This window comes from Anopheles bellator, chromosome 1, assembly GCF_943735745.2.
Source record: "Anopheles bellator chromosome 1, idAnoBellAS_SP24_06.2, whole genome shotgun sequence".
NCBI lineage: Eukaryota > Metazoa > Arthropoda > Insecta > Diptera > Culicidae > Anopheles > Anopheles bellator.
Window position 1 is genome coordinate 11,756,624 of NC_071285.1, and position 25,389 is coordinate 11,782,012.

General features: G+C 52.1%; 1 protein-coding gene across 1 annotated transcript; it reads left to right on the plus strand.

Annotated features, from left to right (window-relative positions):
- Nucleotides 1–808: 808 nt before the first annotated feature.
- On the plus strand, nucleotides 809–23,096 carry LOC131215027 (uncharacterized). Its single transcript, XM_058209402.1, has 8 exons — nucleotides 809–899; nucleotides 1,611–1,729; nucleotides 11,076–11,606; nucleotides 11,676–15,101; nucleotides 15,210–16,689; nucleotides 16,778–19,827; nucleotides 19,897–20,333; nucleotides 20,430–23,096. Exons 1-8 carry the CDS (start codon nucleotides 809–811, stop codon nucleotides 21,730–21,732), a joined length of 10,437 nt encoding a protein of 3,478 aa, XP_058065385.1. The 3' UTR covers nucleotides 21,733–23,096.
- The last annotated feature ends 2,293 nt before the right edge of the window (nucleotides 23,097–25,389 follow it).

Consider the following 25,389-nt stretch of genomic DNA (forward strand, 5'->3'; position numbering starts at 1 on the left):
AGAGAGCGCAAACTTGTTTGTTGTCCGTCGGTGGGGAGCATCCTGTTCGTCGAAATCGGTACTGGGCCGAAAGTGATAAGCTCTCAGCATCCTTGCTCGGACCGCCAGTTGTAGCGGAAAAATGGCTCCCAAGCCGACACCAGGGGCTGTGGCAAACAGGAAGAGACAACGTTTTCGCGTTGCCTCGCACCGTTCAACGCAGCAACCAGGTTTATTCGACTCGAGCGGCTGAAAATTTCGTATGAGTGACCGAAAGCACCAAAATCTTCCGTGCGTTCTTCCGCGGCGGACGTCGGGCAAAAAGGAAACGACGTGCGAAACATAGAAGAAGGCGCCCCTTTGTTGTATTCCTGTTGGCTCACCGGTCGGTCGTTCGCGAGGAGGAAGTAAAAATGGCGCGCAATAATCTTATTTTCTTCTGTTGCGAAAAAAGTGTTGACGATTCGAGCGAAAATGCGCCGGGCGTTTGAGCGATGTGCCGTTTTAAGTGACTTTTAATCCGTGCTAAAGTGACAACACATTGTGGTGGCTGTTCGTATTGTTAGACTATTGTTTAGCTGTTCGTATTATTTAACATACAGTTCCACGAGTGTTGATAAAATATTTCTTTTCCAGCTTGCGAAAAATAAAGTGGTCGAACAACATGGTTACTAGATTTTCAGAGAAGATAGTTATGGGTCGCGAACGCGGCCCTACGAGCGAAATGTGGCCAGTGGTTTCCGATTGCGAAAAGTGTTTGCCTTTCTAATGAAGACGTTGTCGCCGAGCCGTAGACCGTTTTTCACACTCGCTCTAAAACGGTGGAGGAATGGTCTCACCCTCGAAGGCTAAACTTTCCAGGATCGCCAGTCAGCAGCCGCAGGAACAAGCGCCACCTCAGCGAAAGTCGACGACATCAAGTAAGCCATGGGTTTCTTTCTGTTTTGTGGCAGCTTTTTTTTTGTTGAATATGGTTGACCGATGGCGATGGCCGATCTAAATGCAAATCACGTAGGATTCGGGTTTGAGGCGGCAAGTTTCGGAGACGTTCACGTCCTGGGTTACGAAACATGGCCGGCGGCGGCGGATGGTGAACGAATACAAGCGGCTAATCCACCGCCAGTAGGAGAGAAAAGGAAAGCCATCGTGCGCACTTTGGTTAAGAAGGTACAGGGCTGCTGCAGGAGGAGCGAAACGACACACTTCATCATTTGCACACCGGTTCGAAGATGACGGTCGATGATTGTCATCATTGCGAACTGAAATGCTCTGCTCTGTTGTGGGGAGGTCCACGTTTTGACAGCCGCAGCTGTGTCGCGTTGTTTTGAACGGAGTTTTGTTTGCAATTGAGTAAAACTCTGTTGTTACTTTATGTACATTTTGAAGTACAATAAACTTGAACCAAAGATAACTGGATGTGCGGCTTCACAACAAGGGATCGAAACTATGGTAACCCTTGAAAACATTCGTGCTAAGAGGTAACAGTGTTGGTAAGGGAATTGTTGGCCTCTGGCGCGGGTCGTTTACATTCTTTTTTCCGGGTGCACTAGACGTGGCAAACGGTTGAATGCTAGTTTTTAGTTGTTTCGTTAACGTTTAACTGTTTTGAACTACTTCATTTCGTTTCACAGACAATAAAGTGAAGCTGGTGAAAGGCCCGAAACCATTGGTTCATCATCGATTCTTTCTGGACATTGAACGACATCAGATCGCAGCGAAAATCGAATCGACTATCAAAGAGCTTGGCGGGGTAAGTTCATTTCCCAACTAAGAAAACATCACAAAAACGTCACGTTGCCCATTTTTACTAGATAACTGTAAAGCATTCACTACACTCAGCACGCTTCCACCCACTATAGGATATTGACGACTTGGCGTGTGTTTGTTATAGATGGTTGTAGAAACTAAGCACACACATGTTTACCTATTCAACCGGCAAAAAGTTAGCGACACACCGATCGACGTGTGAGTTTCTAATCGTCATTTCGGTCGAAATAAGCGCTCAGAGAGCTCTCAATTTCTCCCCGAAAAGAGTATTTCCACAAACATAGAAAAGCCAATTGAGTAGCGCTAGTGATGTGTCTGTATTTATGTTTAGATCTAGCATGCTCTCCACTCTTGGATTTTTTTTGTTTCACTCTCTCTCTCTCTCTCTCTCGATAGAGAATCTCTATGGGGTAGTTCGGATGGTTCTATTTTCAATTGAATGAGATTTTGAAAAGAACATCATTATCGTTTAAAAATTAATATCGATGAGAAACACATTTTGTAACCAAGCCACGAGCCGCTGCGTCTTGGGTTCGAAAATGTGTGTCACTATAGAATGAAACGGAGTCGTTGCTGGCCAGAACCATGTACGCCCGTCCCGCTCTCACAACCAGTGCCGCTTTGCGGAAGGGGCAGCGCGAGTGCTGCAGAAGACAATAATGTTGTGTATGGCTTGTTTTTATCAAGAGAAACCGCCACAATCAAACAGCAACGTTGCAAGCGTTTTGTGAAAGTAGACTAGTTTTGTGGTACGGTGCGAACGCCATTCGCTGTGGAAATTGGCTGCCATGTTTTCATTTTTACCACCTTCGCGGGGCGCGTATTGCGCAAACGTTTGTTTCACACGGCGACGGCGACGGCCACTAGCCCGATGAGTCCGTTTCGAGTAAGAGAGACCTGCGTGTGTTCTGGTGGTTGGCAGAGAGAGCGCTGACCTCGGAGAGCGGACCACCGTTTCTCATTCATATCGATGCTGAGTCTGCTGGCGGGAGAACACAATCGCTCCTCTTTCTCTCCCGCTCTTTCGCTGTTCATCAACCGGACTTCCTTTCGCGGTGAGCGCGCTCTCGCTCGCCATTCACTGTGCTTCGTTCGCGGCGTGCGGACGTGAACGCGGTCCCGGTTCGTGCGTTCGCTTTCACAATTGGTCACCGGTCGAGTGAAAGAGAAAGCAAGTGAGTGAGAGAGGTAGCAGGGGCAAAGCTAGACCGTTCGGTCTCGCGCGCGTGAGTGAGCGAGCGCGAGTGAAACAAGCATCGAAGCCAGCGGGGAGAAGATCAAAAACAACAAAAAGTGTTGTGCAGCAGCAAAGGGGCAAGTCAGCAGAAGAGGCGGCAGCAGCAGTCGTCGTTTACTCGGTTAGTTTGAGGTTTTTTCCACGTTCCGTTCCCCGTTCTTCTCTGTTCCGTCGCTGGTTTGCTGCTGCATCGCATCGTCTTGGCCGCCTCGGGCTCGGGGTCCTTCGAATCGTTCGTTCTAGCGGCCGTGCCTGGCGCTTCTCGTTTGCCTACGAGTTAGCAATCGATCCGCTGGTTTCACTGTGTGTGGTGCAATGTGGTGACTACACAGCAGCAGCATCGAGCATATTCTCTCTTCGCGGTGGTTCCGTTGCGTTGTCGTCATCACCGAGCGCGCTGAGCGTCGACGGTACAATTTTGGTCGTGGGGTCAGCCTGATTCAGCTTTTTCTGCCTGCGTGTTTATGTGTTGTACGGTGAGCTGGTGGTGGTACGCGACCAACAACCCGTCGTCGTCGTCGTCAAGCGGCTCGTTTCATTCGTCCGTATCGCGCGTGCTAGTTTTTTCGTTGCCTGCGTCGCGTGGAGTGAATTTCGCTGGGTTTTCATTTGCAGTGGCGACGACGAGCAAAGGGCTCACGCCGGGGGGAGTGCGCACAGTTGATACTCGCCATTTTCTCGAGCAAATCGTCCGAGGCGTACCACACAGAACGGCGGCGTCCAACGGACAGCGCGCGGTGGTGGCGCGGTTCCGTCGCGTGTGAAGCAAGTGAGAAGAGAGCGGAAAAGTACACGGCGCGATGCGCGCGCTTAAGAGAGTTTTGTGGTTGGCTGGTTTGAAAGGCTGTGAACCGCTGGCTGGCTGTAGTTCCAATTGGAAATCCAATCAATTTTTTAGCAGCGTTAAAGCAAGAGGCTGAAGTACGCAACACGGAGGAAGGAGAAAAAGCTCGAGGAACCTGTTCGATGTGATATAAGAAACCATGTCGAGAGCGGCGAGGGGCACTTTGTGACTTTCCGTGAGCGCGCGCGTGTGTGCGTGTTTGTGGCCCACTCAGTGGAATAGCGTGCCAGTATTAGTATGTTAGTATTGGAACGTGCAGAAAAAGTGTGTGCGTGTATGTGTGTGGCGGGTAAAAAACTCATCATATAACGCGTTAAGCAAATTCCACCAAAGATATTTCATTTTCGCGTACGAACACTGAGCACACAACAGCGCACAGAACCATTTGCGAATGAGAATGAGACGAATGAGCTCGAAGAAGGGCGTTTTCATTGCCCGTCGCCGTGGCGAGCGTTATTCTCTCTCCTTTTGGTCGGCGCCTTCTTCGGTCGGGGTATTTTGGAATGGAGCGAATATGTGTTTGCAATGGCGATGGTGGTTCCGTGTACAGCAGGCACAATGGCCCCTTCGAAGAATGTGGAAGATTAGGTGGCGGTACGCTATACACATTAATCGATACCCTCGACGTTAACTGACCGCCCGACTGACCGACCGAACATGGCGAAAAGAGATGTGATGATGATGCACAGACGGAGAGAGTGAGAGAATGGACGTGAGTTGGACAGAAACTTGGTGTGAAAGAAACCGTCGGACGGATCTTGTTTCCGTGATCGGTGCATGCGTGTGTATGTTTGAGAGTAAACCGACGAGAATAGTTGTTTGGACGATCGGTTAGCGGTTGCGGCGAAACTATGCTAGTGGTGGTGAGGTGCGCGCGTCTCACGCTCTCCGCGATACTTGCCATTCGATGCCATCTTTTCTGGTTCGAATGGTGCACGAGTATGTTGAACAAGGAACCAAGGATTTGATGGAATTTTGTTTCATAACATCCTTTCGTTTCCCCATTCTCGGTCGTACACAGGAGACGATCAAAACTGAAACAACCGACGTTTAGAAGCAAAAAATGGGCTTATGTTTGTGTTAGTGAGCTTTTCTTCACCCCGCCCCTCCTCCGTAGCGTCGGAGGGTTGATGTGGTTTGTTTTGTGTAGATCTGAAAAAGTAATTCCAAACAGTACAACAGAGTGCACGGCTCAAGGATGTTTCGGGGGAAGCTTATCACTGGCGCATCGTTTTCACCGTGATTGGGAAACAATTTTCTTAACCACCGATCGAAGACGATTCGTATCTTCGTTTTGTTCTCTTGCATTTGTATTCCTTTGCTTGCCCGCTCTGTCATGTGGTGAGAGTGAGAGAGCGAGAGAGTTAGAAAGAAACGTTGACAGGCCAAACAGACCGAGAGCGATGCGTGTTCGAAAAGGAGAGAATCATTCATCTCTCGTTTTTCTCACGCAACTTAAGCGGAGAGTGTTTCACTCTCGCAGTTGAATGTTCTCGCGAACGTTGCTGGAGGGAAAAAAGAGTGCCCAGCCAGATGTGGGAGTTGGCGGTTTATTGTGGACGCGAGGCTCTCCACTCGTTGACGTTGTCCTTATCCTCACGCACCAGGCTAAAAACACCACTCAACGAAACGACACGAAGAAGCAGTACAGAAAACAAGCGCACACCAAACGTTCGTTTAATTTCCTCGTGTTTTTTCCGATATTTCCGCCGCGTTATCAATGATATCTTCTTCGTCAGTCTATACACACGATGAAGCCGCTTTTTTGGGTACATTTTGTGCTGATTTCTTTTGTCAAGTGAGGAAACAAGCTCTTTGTGTTTCGTCAAACACATCACCCTGCCCCATTTGGCCTCGTTCTCGGTGGCTCGCTCGCAAAGTGACAGCTTCAATTTGAGTCTCTCTTCCGCCGGACACACATTGCTTATGAGTGTGTGCGTGTGTAATTTTGGTGGTTGAGTTGTTTACCTTTTTTCTGTACAAATAGTAAAAACATTTTGACACGTCGTAGCCCCGATAGGTAATGAAGAAAAGCGTGTTACTTCCAAACTTTTCACTGCAAAAACTAACCAAACAGACCATCAAAAAGGTGAGATGCCCTCGAGTGTCTCGTTATCACGGTTTATTACAAACAGAAAATTACATACCATTCACTGCTACGTTCAGCATCGAAACAATGGTGTTCGGTTCCAGGGGGACGTAGCCGCCAACAAGGAAAAGGAGTGCGCAGCGTAAGAAGAGTGCGCACACACCTCATCACGCGGCCAGCCCAGGGAGAGGATAAAATACAAAAGGAAAAGCACAAGATGCAGCGCAAAACCGACGGTGGACGGCGCTTCTTCTTGTTGAGCTCTGCTCAATATAAAGGTTTCGCATCGCGCTAGAGCAAAAAGTGGTCGGGAGAAAAATAAAACCGAACCGGGCGTGCCATATTTCGTGACTGTTATTTGAAGGATCCAACCACACAAACACACGCCACGACCACGAGTGGAGAAGAAACAGCTTTTTCGGACATGCTTTTCGGTTGCTTCTTTTCCCAGAATTGCCTCTTTTTTGGTAGCAAAAGAAAAAAAACGGCGAGAAAGAAATTTCGTTTTGTCGGCCCACGAAATACGCGTGGTATCCTCGCGTTTCATCGAATGACGATGGCCGTGAAGACTGGGAAGACGATAAAGGAAGAGGGACGTACGATGTTTGATCTTTCTGCTGCCAACGCTCGGCCGCTGTCTTGGGTTCCTTCTTGGGGTGGTGATTCTTCCCCACGGTCCCCTGATCGTTGCCCAAAAACGATGCCTTGCTGTATTTGGTTCACTTCTCTTAAAGGGAGCAGAGTGTGCGGTGTAGAAGAAAAGTGACAGTAACCCTTTCGTTACCCGTGGCAACTGTCACCCTCCGGTACGCTCTCCTTCCACACCAAGCCCACTGAGCAACTTAGCACGATTGTCGGGTTTTTGAAGCATAGGGAGATAAGGTCATTTTATGCCGCCGCCGGTCCTGTGCATTTAAAGTTTATCGGTCTGCTGTCGCAAATGACATTTGCGTCTAGTTAACACCAGTACACTTGTGGCAGTGTTGGCATTATTTTGTTTACTATTTTTCCATCTCTTTCGCCCTGAAAAGAGTGTGAGACCGACGCGCAGGTGTAACACGTTAGGCTTTTTGGTGTTCTTGGTGACGATGATGGGTGGTGGCTGATGGTTCGTGACGACGACAAACTGCTGCCGATGCAATGGTAATGGCGCGTCGATCCAAGAGGGCGTACTACTACGGCCCCATTGCGAGCAGCGTCGAGTGATGTGTTGTCGTGGCGTGGCCCCCCTTTACTGTGGCAAAATGGCGGACACGGAATTGAAATTGTCCATTCTCGTGGAACACCACGACCGCGGAATGACTGGCCAGCGCCGCCGGGAAGAGACTGCGTTAGCCGATGTTTGCCTAGTTGGGGGAGAATAACGGAAGAAGTGAATGGTGAGTGGTGGAGAGACGCGGGCCGACTGTGCGGCTGTTCAACCATCATCGTCGTCGTCGTCGTTCTTCGTCACGTCTCAATACTCCCCAGCAGCAACAGCAACCAACAACAGTGTAGCCATTGAAACTTCTCCTTGGAAACGGTGTCGAGGCAGCCGGCAAGAAATATAATATACTGCACACCATAGCAACACACTCGACAGGCTTTTACAGTAAGATACAAATTGTCTTGTATCGCTCCTCTCGTTTGCTAAATAGATCGTGTGCCGCTCGTTGACGTGTTGCTCGGATGTTGTATACCTAAATTCCAGTATTTTAAACACATTTTACTAGCTACAGGTTGAAGTGAGTTCGAGACGCATCCGGAACATGATTTAAAGACACACCTGGCACGAGCCACGCTGCTTCGCATGATACTATTCGGCAGTGGGTGCGCGAGCGAGATAGAGGTTGATGTGAGTGAGGCTGCTGCAAAAGCGAAGATGATGGTTGGGTTCAAGAAAAGGGCGCATGTTGCGTAAAGGCACAGAAACCGCAAGACAAGTCGCGCCCGCATTATTATTTCGTACATTGAAGCCAGTGGGGTGGCCCTGTCGCGTATCTTATTCCAGTAGGTTCACAGTGAACTCCAAATGAAATCACGATCCGCACACCACACTCTTTCAGTTGCTAAAATGAGTTTTCTTTCTTTGTTGCTGTGCAACGTAATTCAAAAATGTTGAAAATGTTTTGATTATTTCATCACCACCGGAGACCGGGCGGAGGAACCCCCCAGAAAGGGGTGCTTCGTTCTAGTTAAGTTACGCTCAGCAGGCGGGGATCCTTGGCGTGTCATGTCGTCGACAGTGCATTCTGGGCAAACGGCAAACGTGTGTATCTTTCGGTGAAGCCATGTATCGCCGCCCCGTGTCAGAGGGAAGCAGCTTGAATTGTAATTTTCATTCCACCCGACAGCGCAGCACACACTGCCTCGGTCACATACTATCTGGAGAAACAGCCTGCCGCTGGAGGTCGGTCGCTGCGGGGCCTGCGGTCCGTGCCAGCGCGCACAGTCGGTTCCAGCAAACTGCCTTTTTATGTACACGCGTAAAAGAAACACTCCCCGACCGACCCGCTGCTGCCCTCGTACCGTGCTGCGGTACAACGACGAATGTGGCGGACGCGCGACAACGAATCAAATATGGCTGCGCTCGCGCGCGTACCGTGTGCTGGTTGAACAAATTTTAACCAATTCCATTTTCTGTGCAGCTCCGCCTGCTGTCGAAGGCCTGCTAACGACGGGAGAACGGACGGACGGGGACGTGCGAACGAATCGAACCGAATGGCGCTGGTAGTGGCTAAGGACGCCCAGCAGCGAACTGAGCAAGAGCTGGACGCGAAATGCGTGCACCCTTTGTGTGCGTGTTCGGTGTTGCTGGGAGATATGTATGGGGTAATCGATAATGGTTTCTCGCGAGAGAGGTACCAAAAAATTGAGTGAAATCAGTGGCCACTCATTCTCGGCTGTCGTTCAACTTCGAAAAAAACACTCTCGGGAGAGAGTCTCTCGCTCACGGTTGAAGTTTCGAGCGAGAGTACGGACCATTGTTTACATCAGGGCATTTCGTTATGTCTCGCAGGGAAATATGTACTTTCCAGCTACGCGCGTGCCCCACCGAATACCGCAAGGTGGCTGTTGCAAAAGCAGTTGAACATTATCGTAACACGGGGAAACTATGTCGAACAAAAAGAAATAAATGGCCGTATGTACTATTGCACTACTACTGGACGGCTACTACCGTCTCTCACGCTCACTCTCTCTATCTTTCTCTTCACTGTGCTATTCTCGAGGAAGGCCATGGCCCCACCGTGAAGAAAATAAACAAATCTTTTTGTTTTGTGTACACTGGTGGTTGAACAAGGAAACGAAGAGAGCGAGAGAGTGAGAGAAGGGAGTCGTCACTAAGAAGTGGGTGAATGGCCGTTCGTAGTGGTGTGTTGGGGTGTAACGTAAAAAAACGTAAACAGAGCAAGCTTTTTTGTTTACTTTTTTTATAGTATATTCTTAACAGGCTCCACAAATTTCCTTTGCGGTGTGTTTAGTTGCATCTTTAGATAGTTTAGGTATAAAATAAAATACCCCAAATTGCGGGCCGATGTTATTCGATCCGGTTGCGGTGAAAATTAATTCCCTAAACGAAAAGCATTAAATTGAGAGAAGCACGAGCAGCGCTGCGCTAATCAATTCTCTTTCGAATTGCTCTCAGTCTGTTCAGCAGCTTCTATTTCGCCTTCTCCTTTCTCGGTTTGTTGTACTCACAACCGGGTGTGTGTTGCTTGCTCCGGTTCGTGTGCGCTGCTCGTTTCGCAATAGGCAACCCAAAGCCCGGAGCCAGAGCAACAAACACACTGACACAGTGGGTGGTGGAAGCTGTTCGGTTGCGGTTGGGCTCGCTGCGTGCAGAATGTGAAGTCCAACCAGCGAAGCAAAAACAGAAACACTACAACAACATCATTACCCTGTTACCACCCACCAATAACCGCCGAACGATGAGGCTACGGCAAGCAGCAGGTTCATTGAGGTGTGGGGAGGACATACTGCGTATACTCACGTTCGAGTTCAAATTGAGCAGCAGCGAGCGGCAGCCTCAGCATCGCAAGTAGCTCCATCCCTGACGCACTGAGTGTTGCTTTACTTCATCCACTGGCATCCAGACGAACGGCGAGCTCTTTGCGCTTCGGTCGCACTGTCCAACGGTGTTCCAGTGGATTTTCCTTCCCCATTGTGCGGCCACCAGTCACGTGAACTCTATTTTCCTGCCCCGGGAATCTCTGGCTGGTGTTGTGGTGTGTGTTTTTGAATTTAATAAATCTCGTTTGAAACAATCACACACTTTCCGTAGAATGAGCTAGTATATCCAACGACCGTCAGAGGTAGTAGTGTTGGGCAAATTCCAACGTACCAGCATCATCATCACATCTCGAGCTCTCCGAGATAGCAGTGAAGAAAATCGATAAAGTGCGCTGTGGCCCAATGTGATGCTTGTTCCTTCTTTCTCCATTCGCTTGCTCTGTCGGGAAGCGAGCTCCGAACCCGTATTGTGCCGTGCTCGACCGAAGAAAAGCCCCAGATCTTTCCGTCTCGTTGCGCAAAATTTTCCTAGCCACGGGCAATCGAAACGTCCGGGAGTGCGAGAGTGGGAAAATGCCTGTGCTGCTGGTGCTTTCTCGACAACCACATCGTCCCGAGAGCACACACACGTGCGCACACATTCACGCTGACCACAAAATTCTCGTCCGTGGTGGTAATCGACTCCCGGCTCCGTACTCCACCAACTGGGCGGCCCTCGTCGTCGTTCGTTTTATTTCAAGCGCCCACTCCCTTTTGTGTTGGTTGAAAGTGTAGAAAAACCCGTATCCTATCGATCGATTCCCTGTCACCGATCGACGCTGTCCCATTTCCAATCTCTCTCCAACGTGGCTCTGCGTACGGTGTATGGGACGATGCGCGATGCGGACGGTGTTCTACATGTGACATGGACAGTTCGTTTGCAGGCGCGTGTGTGCGTATGTGGTTTGTTGTGTTGTGCAAGGACGAGCGGAGGTTTGACAGTTTTGTCGAGCGAAATCCAAGAAGGCCAGGCGAGAAAGAACTATCAAAGGCGAGAGTGTTTTGACCGAAAGAGATATTCGCGGTGGCTAAAGGATCTGGACCTGTAGTGGATGTTTTGTGTTTTTTTTTATTTAAACAAATTTGAAAGACCTCTAATTGAACCCTTCGTTTTTGGATTTTCTTTGCAGTCGATCGAGTTTTTCCTGAGCGAAAACATAACACACTTCATTACCGATAAGTACCAGCATCAACAACAGGCAAGCGGTGGTGCAGTTGTTGCAGCAGCGACTGGCGAGCAACGGCCCGAGGAACGTCTTTCATTAGTGACAACAGCCACACCCGGGTGGACCGGCGGTGGCGGTACTTCGTCTTCTCTAATCACCCAAGCGCAAGCCCGCCAATCGCAGCATTCGAGGGCCCAGCAACGTAGCGGTTCGCGTCAGCTATCCCATCAACATCCGACGCACCAGCAACCAACCCGCGGTCAATATGTAAATGATATCGCACCGGCGACCAGTCGTACATCGTCACCATGTCCACCACCACCGGCAGGAGCAGCAGCAGCAGCAGCAACACCGTCGTCATTGGCGGCCGTGCAGCAGCAGCTGGGGGTTGTTGCGTTCGAAGGAGCCGCCTCCAGCAGCGCCGGCGGCGGCTGCAGCGGCATTGCATCGGCAACAACAACGCCAATAACCACGACACTTGGGTTTGATGGGCGGGTAAGTAAAAGATCCACTCTCGAAGCCAACTGTAAGAAAGCTAATGCACGTTTTTGTGTTGTGATTCAGGTTAAGGCAACTCAACCAGCAGTACCAAGGAGCCGTGCAGATGCTATGCTACAGCGCGTCCGCCAGCAGCAGCAGGGCCACCAACATCAATACCACACATCATCACACCAACAGCAGCAGCAGCAGCCGTACCACTTGCTGCACTCCTCGCCACTAAACTACCAATCACCAACGCCACCAACGGCCGCCATAATCGGTAGTACGCCAACGAAGCGACTAAGCGAAACCACATCGCCATCCACCTTCTATTCGTCCTCGCACCACAAGCAACAACCAAGCCCTTGCCACAGTCCAGCGACCCCAGCAAGTGTCGAGCAACAAGTGGGTGTGCCAACGGCACCGGCACCGAAGCACCAGAACAGCCCAATCCAACAACTTGCAAGCTCTTGGGGCACACCCGTCTGGAGCCCGGAGCAGGCTCTCAAGTTTCTTCGGAAAGTGCTCGATTCGGTGCGTAACGAAAACCATCCTCAGCCATCACTCGGCGCTTCACGGGATCGGGCTGGTGGGCGAGCAATAACAGCAGCCGGAACAGGAGGAGGACGACACCATCACCGGCATCATCATCAGCATCGCGGTACCGGTGGTGGACAAGGTGCACCGTCTTCTTCGGTGCGTTCGCGACATGTTCATCACCTGAAAGGTCGATATCTGAAGATTGAGTCAGCCTCCAACCCGGGTCAACATCGCCCGTTTTATCAGGAGTTTAAACGGTGGCCCGATTTGCTTCTTCGCCATCCAGATTCCGGGTTCAAGAAGGCACCCTTTGCCGACATTCACGAGCAGTTTCCGCTTGCAAAGCTGGTGGGCGGCGCCACCACTGGACGGCAACAAACGGTAGCTCGAACCGGTTCACCGTTTGTCGTCGGTGGCGTTGATAGGATGACACGAAAGCCGGCTGGGAGAAATATCACCGCAAAGAGTGGTGGTGCCAGTGGTGACCCAAAGACAGCGAACGTTAAAAAACGAGCTCCGCAGCAAGACGATACGGCAGCGGCGGTGGTGGAAAGTGCTGCTGGTGGTCAACAAAAGCCGGCCAAGGATTGTGGTTACTGTGAGATATGCCGCATTGAGTACGACTCACTGGCAGTGCACGTGGAATCGAACAGCCATCGCGGATTCGTGCAGAACGACGGCAATTTTCTGTCGCTCGATCGGCTTATCGGTTCCATTGATAACGAAGGAGTCCAAGAGGCTGTTGTTGGTGGTTGTGTGGACATTGGTTTGGTTGGGGACACCGCGGAAGCAGAGCGGCCCTTTTCTGATGATGGTGGTGGTGGTGCTGCTGCTGATTTGGGCGGCCTTTTCCTGCAGCAACACACACAGGGAACCGGCCGTGAGGATGCTTTTGGTCGGCCGCTGAAACTGGCAGCAAAAGGCGCGCCGGTGAAGCAGCCGCATTCATCCGAAACAACAGGAAAGGTGACGACGGTGACGACGTCGACGACGGCCGCCGTTGACGACAAACAGCAGACGATCGATACAGAAGACACAGGGAAAGAAACTAAGAGCCTGATTGTAGGAACTGAAGCAACAACAACTACTACCACACCCAAATCGTTGTCAGTGCCCCTGAAGAGTACTGGTACTGGTGGTGGTCTCGTGGGTGGTAGGGAGTGCGCAACAAACATAGGACAAGCGAAACGGAAGCGTCGCATCACTTCCGGCAGAACCGGCACGACTGACGGGAAAAGTAAAGCGACGAAAGTAAAGTGCGCGGGTGAGTTCGCGGGAGACTGTGAACCGCCGCCGTCCGCAGATCACGGCAGTGATGGGGATGATCGTCATGGTTCGGAGGGCAATACAACCGCAGAATTGATAAAACTCGCCATTAGCAGTGTAGTGTCATCCTTCGAAGGCGGCAATGAGCAAGGTGATAAAAGGGAATCTACAGGGCGGAAAAACAATCGGAAAAATAGTGGAAGTGATAGACAAGGTATTGCTGGCGGTCCTGCAAGTGTTAGTGAGGAAGTGGCGTTAAGCAATCGTAGTTACAATCAGCACAAACTTCATCATCGCGATCGTGACATACAGCCGCAGGGCTCTAACGTTGAAGAGGGGAGCTCTGTGCAAAGAGCAACGATCGAATTTGGGACGAAGGAGAAACCCGTGTCTAGAGACAGGACAAGAAGTGGTGCAAAGTCGAGTCGCGGAAGACAGGAGCGGCGGTACAGTAATCGGCTCGCCGCCTCATCATTCGCCGACACTACGATTCGGGCACCAGCCGCGACATCGACAACAGAGGAAGTGACCACAACTGAAGACCAACCAGCGGAGTGTAGTTTGGGAATGTTTGGGAGACGATCAGCAATTCATCATCATCCGCATAATCAACTGAGCCATCATCACAAGCATCAGAAGCACAAACTAACGCTCAGCGCTTTCCTGCCCAAGCAGCACGAGCAACCATTTCGGGAACCCGGATTGGAAACTGCCCGTGAGAAACAAGCGGATGAATCGGCAACGATAGTTGGACAGGACGGTGGCAGTTCCGTTCAACAGTCAAGCGACGCCCACCACGACCATGCTGTCGGGATGAAAGTGATTAGCGACTTTCGCCACGAGCCGCAGCAGCAGCAGCCACAAGTAGAATTGAAAAAGAAGGCCGCAACCGCGAACGTATTGATGGTCGCTGGCATTGACGGTGGGCAACTAGTGAAGCACCCGGCAGCAGCAGCAGCAGGTCGACGGAAAAGACGACGAGTGGTGGGAACCGCGGTTCAGAAAGGTCTCTCTCCGCCAGGAACGGAAGAGCGAGGAAATCAGAAGCAGCAGCAGCAATCACCGGAACCGGAGTCAACGATGGGGCTGAAGGCTTCCACGACCGCCATGAACAAACATCATCACTTACCACACGATGCTCTTAGCGAAGGAGGTGGTGGTGGTGTTGGTGCGGCAGCAGCGGCGGCGGCGGCTAGGACGCGCTTTGCCGAAGCGGCACTCCTCGAGTGTGAAGGTTTGGATCCGAAAAACACAAAACGGATCAGTTTGGGGTTACGGCAGAATCCGAAGCGGGCGAATTTGAACGAAGACTTTACGAGTCTGCTGGACGAGACGCTCGAACGGTCAAGGATGGCGCCCGCAGGGACAACCACCGTGTCGACGGCATCTTCGGTATCGGCACGGAAAGCACAGTCTCGGATACGACATGGGCAAAAGGCGAAGGAGAAAGCGGAGAAGAAGAGTCACGGATCCACAGCAACGGATCAACAACACTCACCCTCAGCTTCAGCTGCCACGGGTGGTGAAGCGAAGCGCATGGCGAAGAAAAACGCTTCAGCCGCCGCCCTGGAAACAATTAAAGTACGCGGTATACGATGGAGAGCCCCGAGTCCTACTACGAGACCGCCAGTGAAATCTCCGCTCCTGTACAAAGTGATCGATCCACCTCCGGCATCGGCGGGAACTACGGTGGGCTCACGGATTGTCCACGGAGGAAGCACGATCGATCGCGAAGAGTCTTTAACAACGGCGCCGCTGACGGAACGCAGGAAATCAAGTGCAGCGGCCGCTACGCCGATGTCACCTAACCAGCGACGGAGTTCTTCGAAGTCGAAACAACAGCAGCCATTGCCGACGAAAAATGGACTGATCGTAAAGATTCGCCGTGTGCGCCAATCGGAACTGAGCTTGCTGAACGACGAGGCGGAGAACTTTATGTTTCCGAAGAAGGATGAAAGCAGCTCGGAGGCCGATACCGATGATGATCGGCAGACGTCGTCGGAAGGTTTCCGGCACCACCATCAGGCACAGGAGGGCCACCGAACGGCGGTGAATAACTATTCGATCGATCTCCAGAGCAGCAGCGAGTGTGATTTAGTGAAGCAGGAGTTCGACGAGGAGGATGACGCCGACGGCGGTGGACAGGAAGCGATGGCATCAGGCCAGTCCACGAGTAGGAAGCGGAAAAAACCTGGCTCGAAACGGGTTGATTCTGTCGAAAGTGAACCATCTTCCTCGTCCTCGTCCTCATCCGCGGTCGCTGCGAGCGCTAAGCGAGCTCGGCTTGATCCAAAAGCCACATCGAAGGCGCGTCGAAAAGCAGGTGGCGATGAGCAGGACGACTGTCAAGATCCTCCCGGGGGCCGGATGCGATTTCGAGAGGCCCCCATCCAGCCAGGCCCAGTAGCAGCGGTCGACGAACCGGCGACTGGCGACGACGGCAGTGGCGAAGATGATGATAATAGTGGCGGTAAGCAGCAGCGGGCGAACCGCAAAGGTGTTTCCGCTGGGCGACGTGGTGGTCGCGGCCGGGGGAAACGCCGGCATCAGCCTGCGAAGCAGCTGAGCCTAGTGAAGGTACCGGAGCAAGATTCGGCAGAGGGTGAGAAGCCGGTTGCACGTCCGATCGAGCTTGAAGACACCACCGCAAGAGGAAGTCCGTCCCTGACGGCGCCTTTCGCTTGCACCTGCTATGGCGTCTCCGCGGCCAATCGCAGCAGAGGGCGCGGCTGTGGCCGTGGTGGTAGTCGTCGAGGACGGCGTGGTCGTGGTGGAGCCGGCGGTGGACGTTGGGCCACACGAGGGCGCGGACGGATGCCACTGTGTGTCTGTCGGTTGCAATCACTCGACGCAACCCGTATGCCACCACCGGCGGCAGTTGGAGGTGGTGGCGAAGAATCTCAGGCCAGCGTCACCGCCGCAGCAACACCCGCGAGCCGCAAGTCTGGTGCTTCGAAAACCAAAACGACTCCACCGTTACCGAAGCCACGCAGAGGTGGAGCTGGCAACCAGCTAGCAAAGGAGGAACATCACTATTCATCAGCGTCATCGGTGTCACCAACGGCATGCGGCAGCAGCAGCAGCAGCAGCGGTGGTGGTGCCGTCGTCGGCAAGGGCAAGGAGGATGGGATGGGGGCAGTTTTCAAGTGGATCAACTTTCGGAAACGCTGTGAGGAGATAGAACCGTATCGGTTCGCCTTCGAGCGTGTCCCGTCGCTCGAACCGTGGTACGAAACGTTCCAGCGACAGGACGACGGTACGGAGAAAGTGTACGAATATTTCGGCAGCACCGGTAAGTCACTTGGGGAGTGTTGAGACCCACAAAAGGCAGGACCAGGTTGGTGACTTCTACTAACACATTATTCTCCCGCTATCCCTAGGCTACCGGAAACTACCGTACGAGATGGGACCGCTGCCGGCACTGAGCCAAAACTGTTGCATACTAAACTACAAAGTGGTAGGGTGTCGTAAATCGAACCGCAACGCCGCTTCGCAACCAACGTCGTCATCGTCGTCTTCGATGGAACCACCATCACCGGGTGGCAAACAGCGAGGAGGCACCGCCAGTGGCAGTGGCACCAGCACAACCCGTTCAGGATCGACGGCAGGAGCAGGAGCAGAGGTTGGCGATTTGGACACGAAGAAGTCACCCTCGGCGTTATCGTCGTTACCGCTCAAGAAACGGAAATTGTTGCTGCAGCAGGAACAGTCTGCCAACAGCAGCACCGCCGGAACGAGCACCGCTACCGATGGTGGCAGTGGCAGCACTAGTACCGGCACCACCACTAGCGGCAGCCGGATAGCGCGGCTAATAGCTGGCAGCGATCGACCTCGGAAATCGCCACGAGAACATGCGTCAACGCTGGCCATTTTGAGTCTACTGTCGCAGCAGCAGCATCGAAAACGGGCAGCGGCCATTAAAATTCTGACCAGCCCGAAGAAAGCGACAACCACGACGACGCAATCTCTGTTGGCGACACGCGGCGGAGACCAACAGCACGATGCGGACAGCGGAGGCGCTGAGAACAAGCGCCCCTCTTCTGCCACGGACTGTGCTGCCAATGGTGGCATCAAGTTCGAAAAACCCCTCTTTCCGGATACTAATTACGTCAACAATCGCACTCTGTGCCAAGAGTTGGATGCGTTCCTATCCAGTGAGCTGGAGCAAGTATGTGGTCGAAGTACGCCCACCACGGTGCTGGCCGGTGTGAAGAGGGAGTTGCTAGATGATGAGGACGAGGTGCAGCAAGAGGATCGGTTGCCATCACCAAGACCGTCTACGAGCGAGCTACACTCGGAGCGAACGAAGATTAAAGAAGAATCAGAAAGGCTTAGCAGTGGAGACGATGCGTTCCATCTGACGCTGCCACCGTCGGCCCTTCATCACGGTGTGGCTATCGAGCGTCACAATCTCCCCGTCAGCAAGCGTGATCTGGTCGATGTGCTGCAGACCGTTGGAACTGAGCCTCCGCTTAGCCTGAAGCTCGTGCAGCGTTGCGAGACGGTCCTGAAGAAGATCGTACAGTTCGACCGTAAACCTCGTTCGATGCTTTCGTCGAGTGGTGGATTTGGGCCGACCATCGGCTTGCGGCTGTTCGATGGTGGCTCGAGTGGATCACCGGTCTGTGGTGGCGTCGGTGGTGCCGGTGGCGTTGGGTCGGGAGGATCGTTCCTTAAGAAGCGCATCAATCGGACGGGGTGGCCTACGAACAAGCGCAAAATTGGCACGCGAACACGGCAACAGTTACGATGTTTGGTCCCGCCGAAGAAAGCACACACACTGGTGAAGAAAGAGATCGAGGCGACGGAGGAAGTGGAAGAAAACTCGGAAGACGAAAAGACGACGACAGGAGCAGCGGCACAGGAACAACCCGCAGTGGCGGAGGATGATGAAGAAGCGGATCAGCCGGCCGATGATGCGGATGATGATGAAGCGAGCGAAGCAGACGAAGAGGACGAAGATGAAGAGGAGGAGGACGGGGAGGACGACGATGATGGCGGAGAAACGGTGGTCGAGGTGGTGCACCATCGATCACCACGGCGGCAGCGGGGACCGTGCAAGAAGCAGGCGGCTCAAAGTAGTATTAATAGTAGCCATGTTGTTGTAGTAAGCCATGAAAAGACTGATCACCGAGGAACGGTGAGGCCGCGCCAGGAGAACGGTCCCGTGGAACAGGTGGTGTCGGAAGAGAAGGAAGAAGATCGAAGCCTTGTTGTGGGTCATTCCGAGGCCCGGGAGCAAGCGCGCGGTCGTCGGAGGAGGAAAAGCAGTAGCGCCTCGGTGGCAAAGCAGCACCTGCAGCAACCGCCACCCGAGACAAGTGGTGATCGTGGCGTGACTGGTGACGTGGTGGCTGGAAAGGACAAACAAGAGGCTGCCGACCTCGAACCACGGCGGCCAGTCTTGTTCGATTCGATGCCAACGTTACGGGCGGCGCTGATGCGTGACAATAGCAGCCAACTGCTGCAGAAACCGCACAGTCGGCTAGTAACAACACCATCCTCCGTACTGTTGCCATCGTCGCTCACCGTCAATTCCCCAACTTCGTCCGTGCCAAAGCATCCGAGTGGCCGTCCTTCCGCTGTTGAAACGCTAGAACCGTCGGCGGTAGAGAGTGAACGAAGTAGTAGCAGCAACGGATCATCTTCGGCGATCCAGCATCCGCTAGTGTCGCCGACTGGCAATCGGGGTTCCGGCAATCCGACCACCGGTGGTAGTAGTGCCATCGCTGGTGGCAACTGTGGCAAGTATGTGACGAAAACGACGACCACCATGACGCGTGTCGATTACGATGGAGCGTTAGCAGCATCCCACCCGGTGCAGGCCACCAACACCAAAAGCCCTTCCTCGAAGCGAAAATCCGGTGACACTGCGCATCAGGAGGAAAGCGTTTCAGCGCGGCCCCTAGATGTTGGGACAGCTTCGGCAGAGAACGCAGGCAGCACTCTACCGGTAGTGATACGGTGTAGCCAGCAACAACAACGTCATCAGCGTTCGGTCCCGGAGGATGACGATAAAGAGTGCGATTCGATCAGCTCACGGAGTATCTTCGTTAGCGATGACTGTGATACGACCTCTTCATCGACCTTCCTGATAAACGCACCGGAAGAGACCGGCTCCCAACACGCGTCACGTGGTGGCGTAGTTGATCGCGTCCCAGCTGCCGATCCGAGGCTTGAGGAGCACCGCCGAAAAGAAGAGAGTTCGGAAAATGAAGATGAGGAGGAAGAGGACGAAGAAGAGCAGGAAGAGAACGATCAGCAGCAGCTGTTGTTGGTCGAATCCAGCAGCCGACGGCAACGTCAACAACGGCAACAACGGCGTGCTGGTGCCGGCTCGCTGAACCATCGATCTCCGCGAACACCGAGCGAACGAATACGCAACAAAATGGTGAAGAATCGACGGATGGCTCTCCTGAATCGTCGGTTGGCAACGTCCACGACTGTGGCGGTGGCTGTCCCATCCCGGACGACGGTAGTGAAACTTTCGCCCGCGAAGCTAACCGTGCCCACCACCACCACCAGTACCACACAGTCGACGCAGACGATTCTTGCAAAACGGCGCACGCAACAGCCTGTCTCGCTTCTCCCGCCACCACCCGTGATGATGATGCCTCTGTCGCCGCCGCTCACCACATCGACCTCGTCGTCATCTTCTTCATCGTGCGCCGACGACAAACCGATGTCTCCAGCAGCGACCGTGCTTAGTGGCGTCTCATCGAAAGATGATCCTCCGGTTCCGGAATCCATTGTGACACCGACCGTGGCAGCTGCCGTCATCAGCCCACCATCGAATGTGAAAACACGTTCTTCGACCAAACGAGGACCAGGCGGACGGAGTGCGACGACAGCCGGTGGACGTCGAACGTATCCCGCCGCGAACAGCGGAAACGAAGCGAAATCTACACTCGTTGACGCAACGACGATACCCATACCGTACGTAAGGCTCGTGAAGGCGCCGTTTCCCATCGCAGACCAACCTTTGTCACCAACAGAGCCTGACCATTCATCGATCCCTGCACCACTCGGCAGCCCCTCGGCACCGAAAGAGTCCTCATCGAGAAGGGTAAAGAAAGCGAAAGCGAAATTCCCTCGCCGAAAGCAGCAGTTGCAGCAGGTTGTTGATGTCGTAGGCGAAGAAGAAGAAGCGGTTCCGGTGAAGAAGCGTCGGAAAAAGCAGCACATTGTTCTCAAGGAAGAGGCGTCCGACGATGACACCACGAAAGGAGACACTGTTAGCGGGAAGCGAAAAATGGTAGCTAAAGAGCCAGAATCTACCCCGGCGATGGTGGTGGAATGCAGAGACAAGCGACGGTCGATGACACCACCACCGCGTGGAAAATGTCTGAAGCTTAAGGTATTCAATCACAACAATAGCCATTTCACTTACGAAACCCTCAGCCTTGTACCGTTTGTGGTCGAAAACGGCGTCGATAACCCTGACACGGATGACGACGACGAAGACGCGGATGACGCGGATGCTCCGGCCACGGGCCGCAGAGATGCGGAAGTGATGTCGCCGGATGACCAGCTGGACATTGAGCACCTGCTAGAGGAGCATTTGGTGGAAGAGGTAAAGGGTACGGAAGTGGTCGATGAGGAGGAAGATCGGGAAGATGAGAGGGTCGAAATGCTCGAGTTGATGGAAGTCGAAGAAGACAACGTCGAAGATCATCTGCACAACAATCGACACAGACCCGAAGAAAGTGATGAAGAGGTTGATGACGAAGAAGACGCGTTCCTGACCGGTGATGAAGTGGAACTGGAGGACGAAGAAGACGAGGAATATGATGCTCCGGCGAAGGCGGTGGTCAATCGCATAACGAACGATGATCACCCGTACGCTAACAGCAGTTCCGACGATCATCGGCGCTACCAGATTCATCGTCACCATCCCCATCATCATCGCCATCGGCACGAGAGCGGTCAATCGACGGATGAGGGCGAGGACTCACCGGAGTATGTGGAGGTGGAAGAGCTGGAGGAACACGACGTGGTGGAAGAGGCAAATGATCTCGAGGAAGAACAACTGTCAGAAGAGGAAGAAGAAGAGGACGATACCGACGAGGATGACAGTGGGGCAGAGGAAGTGATCCATCATCATCACGTACGAAAGTATCCGGCACCAGGAAGAGGAACGGTGCCGATCGGCCCAGGCCCAGCAAGGCACAATAAAGTGACATCGAACGAAGTACACGTAGTTGTCCCCGCATCGAGCTCGGCCATATCGATGGGGACGACAAATTCGACCACCACCACCACCCTAGTGAGTCCCAATAAGTACAGCCCGCGCAAGCTGCGGAAACCGCGTGGCCGTTGGTATCGGGAAAGATGAACTACAACAGCCGCGAAACCATACAACAATCGGCACCACTACCATCATCATCATCGTCATCATCCTCAGCGACATCATGATGTCCTTGTGCTGCCTGCGTAAGATACGGAGAGTGTGCTAACAACTCGATTGCCATCCGGAGCCGCGATGTCTTTCTTCCGTTCGCGTCTCGTACGTCTTTTATGTATATTCTTAAGTACCACCGGCCACCGTGTCCTGCCCACGTTTTGGTTCGGAAGTGATCGTACTTCTTGCGTTTCAGAGAGAACAAGAGACAGGCCATTGAGTGTTTGTGTAGCGTTCGATCCGTTTATGCACTTAAATTGAATGTTTTGTTTTTGTCCACACAAACCCGTGTATAGCAAATAGTGAGGTCGTAAATGTCTTTAGTTTTTTTTTTGTAATTTTTATAATCCATGTTTTTTCTGCTCTTTGTTTTCGGTTTCCAGAGTTAGCGTTAGAGTAGTGGTCAGTTCTCCAAAAACCCATCCTCCAACCGTCATCGTTTATGTGGGATTTCCCACATTTTTGTGTATCGATTATAATTAATGTAAATTTATTTTATGTTACAATAAAACCACCCGCGGCAGGTGAACATTTTTTAACCTTCCGCCTGTGAGGGAGAGACAGAGTATTAGGGAACGCCGGAAGCGCTTGTACCAACAGCAACCGGACCGAAAAGGTGAAGCTCATTTGTGTAGATTGTAAGTGTATAGGGCATCTTGTACGGATTGGCGGATTGAGAGGATCATAGAGGGAGATCCGGCCTCCGAGTGTCCGAATTCATGGTGGTGTGTGGTTCACACTTTCACCATCCATTTTTTCTCCGCGCCCTGATCCGAGGCAAAGATAAATAAATCGAGCGATCGAGTGGAGAAGGAAAATTTGTAAAGGATGCTCTCCTAATGGGGGACGAAGTGGGTCGAAGATAGAAAACTAAGAGAAAAACGTTTAAGTACCATATAAATGTGTTGTTAAGTGGACGAGAAACAGTGGGAGCGCGCGTCAAGAAACAATGTTTGGAAGAAAAGGGACGACCACACGCGGCGCAGAACGAAATCAATGGACGATCAATGGAAGGAAATGAAGTGAACGTTTCGTAAAAAAGAAAAATTATGTTTTCATTTATTTTGTTTTGTTAGCCTTACCATTTCGATTTAACGGGTGAATACAGGAACCAGGAATTTGGCGGATTTTGCCCTTTGTTTCTTTTATGCTTTTCCCAGCGGTAGTTTGCACAGCTAAACAGAGTTTCCTTCGCGTGTCTTCGCCTCTAGCTAAATGTTACATTTCCTACAACAGTGGCCGTGCATCGTCCACCCTTTTCTGTTGTTGCGCAGAGTTTTATTTCCCGTGTTCCAAGGTGCCCCAATACTGTGCCGGGAGACAGTGTTTTAGTTATCCTTCTCGGAGCACAAATTTCGTTGATCTGTGCCGGCTCTGCGACACGCCACGCACCGTTAAAATTGTTTCCTAGCGAGCTTTGTGGATCACCGTTATTACGTAGGCCTGTAAGCAACAAGTAATCGCCCAGGAGCGAGGGCTGGTTGCATTCCTTTTGGTGCTGGCAAGTTCTCGCCCGCAGTTCGCTTCTATCGATATAGTGTTGTAAAAAGAGAAGAAAATTCTGCACCTTGCAGGTGAGACTGGCTGGTCTCTGCTAAGAAGAAACTACAGGCGCATTTTGGAACAAACGAGTGCCACACACGAGAAGCCCACAGATGGCTGCGAAAGAAAGGAACTACGAAACAAACCCTAGACAAACACATACCATTTACTGTCTGTGCAAGTTAAGAATAGTAAGGAAGCTAAACGACGGTCGAAAAATGGGGTAGACCCGACTTTTCAGAAACCTAAAATTTAATCTCGACAAAACAAAACAAACTGAACTGTGTAATAAATCGGACGAGTAACGCTCTGGAGTAAATGATAAGAATGAAACAAATGAACACACGTTCCTGGTACCCATTAATTATGTTCTTTGTTTTCTGTGTCGCCCGTTGTTCGGGACGGGTTGAAGCGAAAGAAATAAAACGCTGTCCAGCAAAAGTATTTACTTAATGTTGTAATGAAGTGCAACAAATTAAAGTCTCTTTGGTGGCCGAAGGAAAGCGAAACAAAATTTGCGATCCACAACGAGAACTGTCAAAATAATAGGGGCCGCCGGGAGTTCTCCAAAGGTAAAGGCTAAAAAGGGGAGCATGAGTGTTGCGCAGGCGCACTCAGTCGGCCGTGGAGAGCGAGAGGCCACTCAGCTCACAGCGGGTCGGACAAGAAAGGAGATGATTCAACGCGCTCCACAGTGAGTGATTAGCGTTCGAAGTGTTCGGGTGTTCGTTGTCCGGCTTCGATTGTTCCGCGCAACAGTGTCCCACAGCAGCAGCAGCAGCAGACCATAAACACAGGCAGGCAAGGCGCGTTGATGTTCCAGTGGTGATGGTGGTGGCGCTCTAGTCCTCCTTCCGGCAGATGTACGATGTGATTGGTCGTCGATTGATTTGTGTGCGCGGCGTGCTATAAATTCACGACATGCGTCATACGTTTTCATACGCGTCCCACATTGTCAACACGACGACGGCGCGCACGATAAAAGTGTAATCGGCCGACGACGATAGCGCTCCGCATTTATCTCTCTATCGCCGCCGAAATGATGGACATTCGCGTCTCCTTGGGTCCGGGCGTGCATGTGTGTGACTTGGGTGTTGAGTTATAAAACCCGCAAATCGCCCCGAAGGAGCCGCTGCTGAAGAAAGCGAATACTGAGTGTTCATGTGTGTGTGTTTCGATCAGCAAGAGCAGCAAAGCAAGCTACGCTCCTGTGTATGCGTTGTGCGATAGTTGTGTGTTGTTGCGGTTAGAAGCCGTCGTGTGTGGCCCACGTTGGGGACGGTTCGAGTGCGGATCGCTTCAATCCGTTGTTCTTGTGGTGTCGTGTGTCCTGGGCTACCAATTCCTGGCAAGACTGCAAAGAGTGCGCGTACGCAAATCTTTTTTCCTGGAAAACGGATACGTTGGGTCAAAGAAAGAGAAAAAAAACTTGTCGCACGGAGTAGAACGCGCGATTTGGGGGCCCATTGAAGGCAGCCGCTTACTTTGTTGGAGTAAATCTCTCGGGGGAGCGAAAGAGAAGCGGAACGCCATTCGAGTGTCAATCTTTCGCTCCGGGAGACGGCCGGAGAGCCGTGAGCGAAGCGTTGATTCGCGCGAGTTAGACAAAGCGTTGCTAGTGCTTTACTTACGCAACTTGTGGCCCATTTCTTGTACATTGAATGTTTTTTTTTACACAACCCGAACTAGTTTTCGTATTGTTTTTATCTTACCCTTCGGGGCATGTTTTGGAACACCGGAACACGTAAACGGTGGAGCAAACCGTGAGCACCCTGCGAAATGCTCAGAGCGGCCCCCAACTTCTGATGAGAGAATGAGAGTTTTCGAAAAAGGGTGCCAAAATTGTCGGTTTTTGTGTTAGTTTCTGCATGGCCGATACGAGGAGGGTGAATCGTTGGGTACAAGTGCCCCGTTCCCCCGTTGGCCATCACAGAATGCACAGTGTGTTTACAAAATCGCAGTTGCTCTAGATTCGCTTTTGTTGCTTTCATCGCAAGGCTACTGTGTTTTTTTTCGCACCGTTCCTTCGTCCCGGTGATTATTCATTTC